The sequence below is a fragment of the Apteryx rowi genome, unplaced genomic scaffold (genome assembly GCF_003343035.1).
Source record: "Apteryx rowi isolate R43461 unplaced genomic scaffold, aptRow1 scaffold_1444, whole genome shotgun sequence".
NCBI classification, from domain to species: domain Eukaryota; kingdom Metazoa; phylum Chordata; class Aves; order Apterygiformes; family Apterygidae; genus Apteryx; species Apteryx rowi.
In genome coordinates, this window is record NW_020447691.1 from 31,674 (window position 1) to 33,007 (window position 1,334).

Below are 1,334 nucleotides of genomic sequence, written 5' to 3' on the forward strand. Positions count from 1 at the left end.
GACGGGCAGGATGGGCTGCTGCGGGGATGGGTGCCAAGGCGGACATGGTGGCCGGGCACGGGTGCTGGATTTGGGCACGGGCACCATGCACGGGTGCTGGGCACGGGGGCCAGACCCAGGCACGGGTGTCACACATGGGTGTCATGCACGGGTGTCACGCACAGGCGCCAGAACCCGGCACGGGTGTCATGCACGGGTGCCAGAGACAGGCACAGGCACGGGTGCTGGGCACAGATGCCAGAGCTGTGCATGGGTGTCATGCACGGGTGCCGGAGGTGGAAACGGGTGCTGGGCACGGGTGCCAGAGCCCAGCACGGGTGTCATGCACAGGTGCCGGAGGTGGATACGGGTGCTGGGCACGGGTGCCAGAGCCCGGCACGGGTGTCATGCACGGGTGACATGCACGGGTGTCATGCACAGGTGCCAGAGGTGGATACGGGTGCTGGGCATGGGTGCCAGAGCCCAGCATGGGTGTCATGCACGGGTGTCAGAGCTGGGCATGTGTGTTACACATGGGTGCCGGAGCCGGGCACAGGGTGCTGGGCACGGGGTGCCGGAGCAGTGCCGGCACCCAGTGGGGTGCGGTGCCCCCGGGGCGGCTCTGCCCAGGTGACGCGGCCGGCGTTCCCACGCTCGCCCGCGGCGCCACGTGCAAAGGCCTTGTGCGTCCACGCCCCGGCGCACGTGTGCCCGCCCGGCCCACACGTGCGGCCTGGCCTTGCACACGCGTGTGCGCGCCCAGCGCTCAACCCTCCGCCACCCAGGCTGGCACAGGAGGGCGGCACCCACCCCCAGCCTCACACGCTCGTGTGCACCCTCTCAGCCCTCGCCCGGGGCTTTGCACTAGCCCACGTTGCACTTGTGCGTGCACACACAAGCCAGCTTTGCACTCGCACATGCCCACACAGCCAGGCTTTGCACACACAACCAGGCTTGGCACTTGTGCATGCACACTAAGCCCGGCTTTGCACTGTGCACACTAAACCCTGCTTTGCACTAACATGCGCACGCACAAGCCAGGTTTGCACTCACGCATGCGCACGCAACCRGGCTTTGCACTCGTGTGTGCACGCACAACCCGGCTTTGCAGGTGGGTGCACACGCACGTGCCCCCCCCCACCTTGCACACACAACCCCCTTCTTGCACACGCGCGAGCACACGGGCCCCCTTTTGCACGCGCGTGCGCACACGCAGCCCCCCCCCGTGCGCGCGCCCCCTTGCACGCGCGGACCCCCCCGTACGCGCATGCGCACACGCAGCTCCCTTGCACGCGCGAGTGCACGCGCGCCCCCCCGGCGGCAGGCGCATGCGCACACGCCCCTCTCCAGCCGCC

General features: G+C 69.2%; 1 protein-coding gene across 1 annotated transcript in view; it reads right to left on the reverse strand.

Moving 5' to 3' along the window:
- The window catches only part of KLC3 (kinesin light chain 3), a 6,276-nt gene extending 5,028 nt beyond the window's left edge, over positions 1–1,248 (reverse strand). The window contains exon 1 of the mRNA XM_026058232.1: positions 1,243–1,248. Within this exon, the coding sequence (XP_025914017.1) occupies positions 1,243–1,248 (6 nt within the window). The remainder of the gene's footprint in view (positions 1–1,242) is intronic.
- Positions 1,249–1,334: the final 86 nt, after the last annotated feature.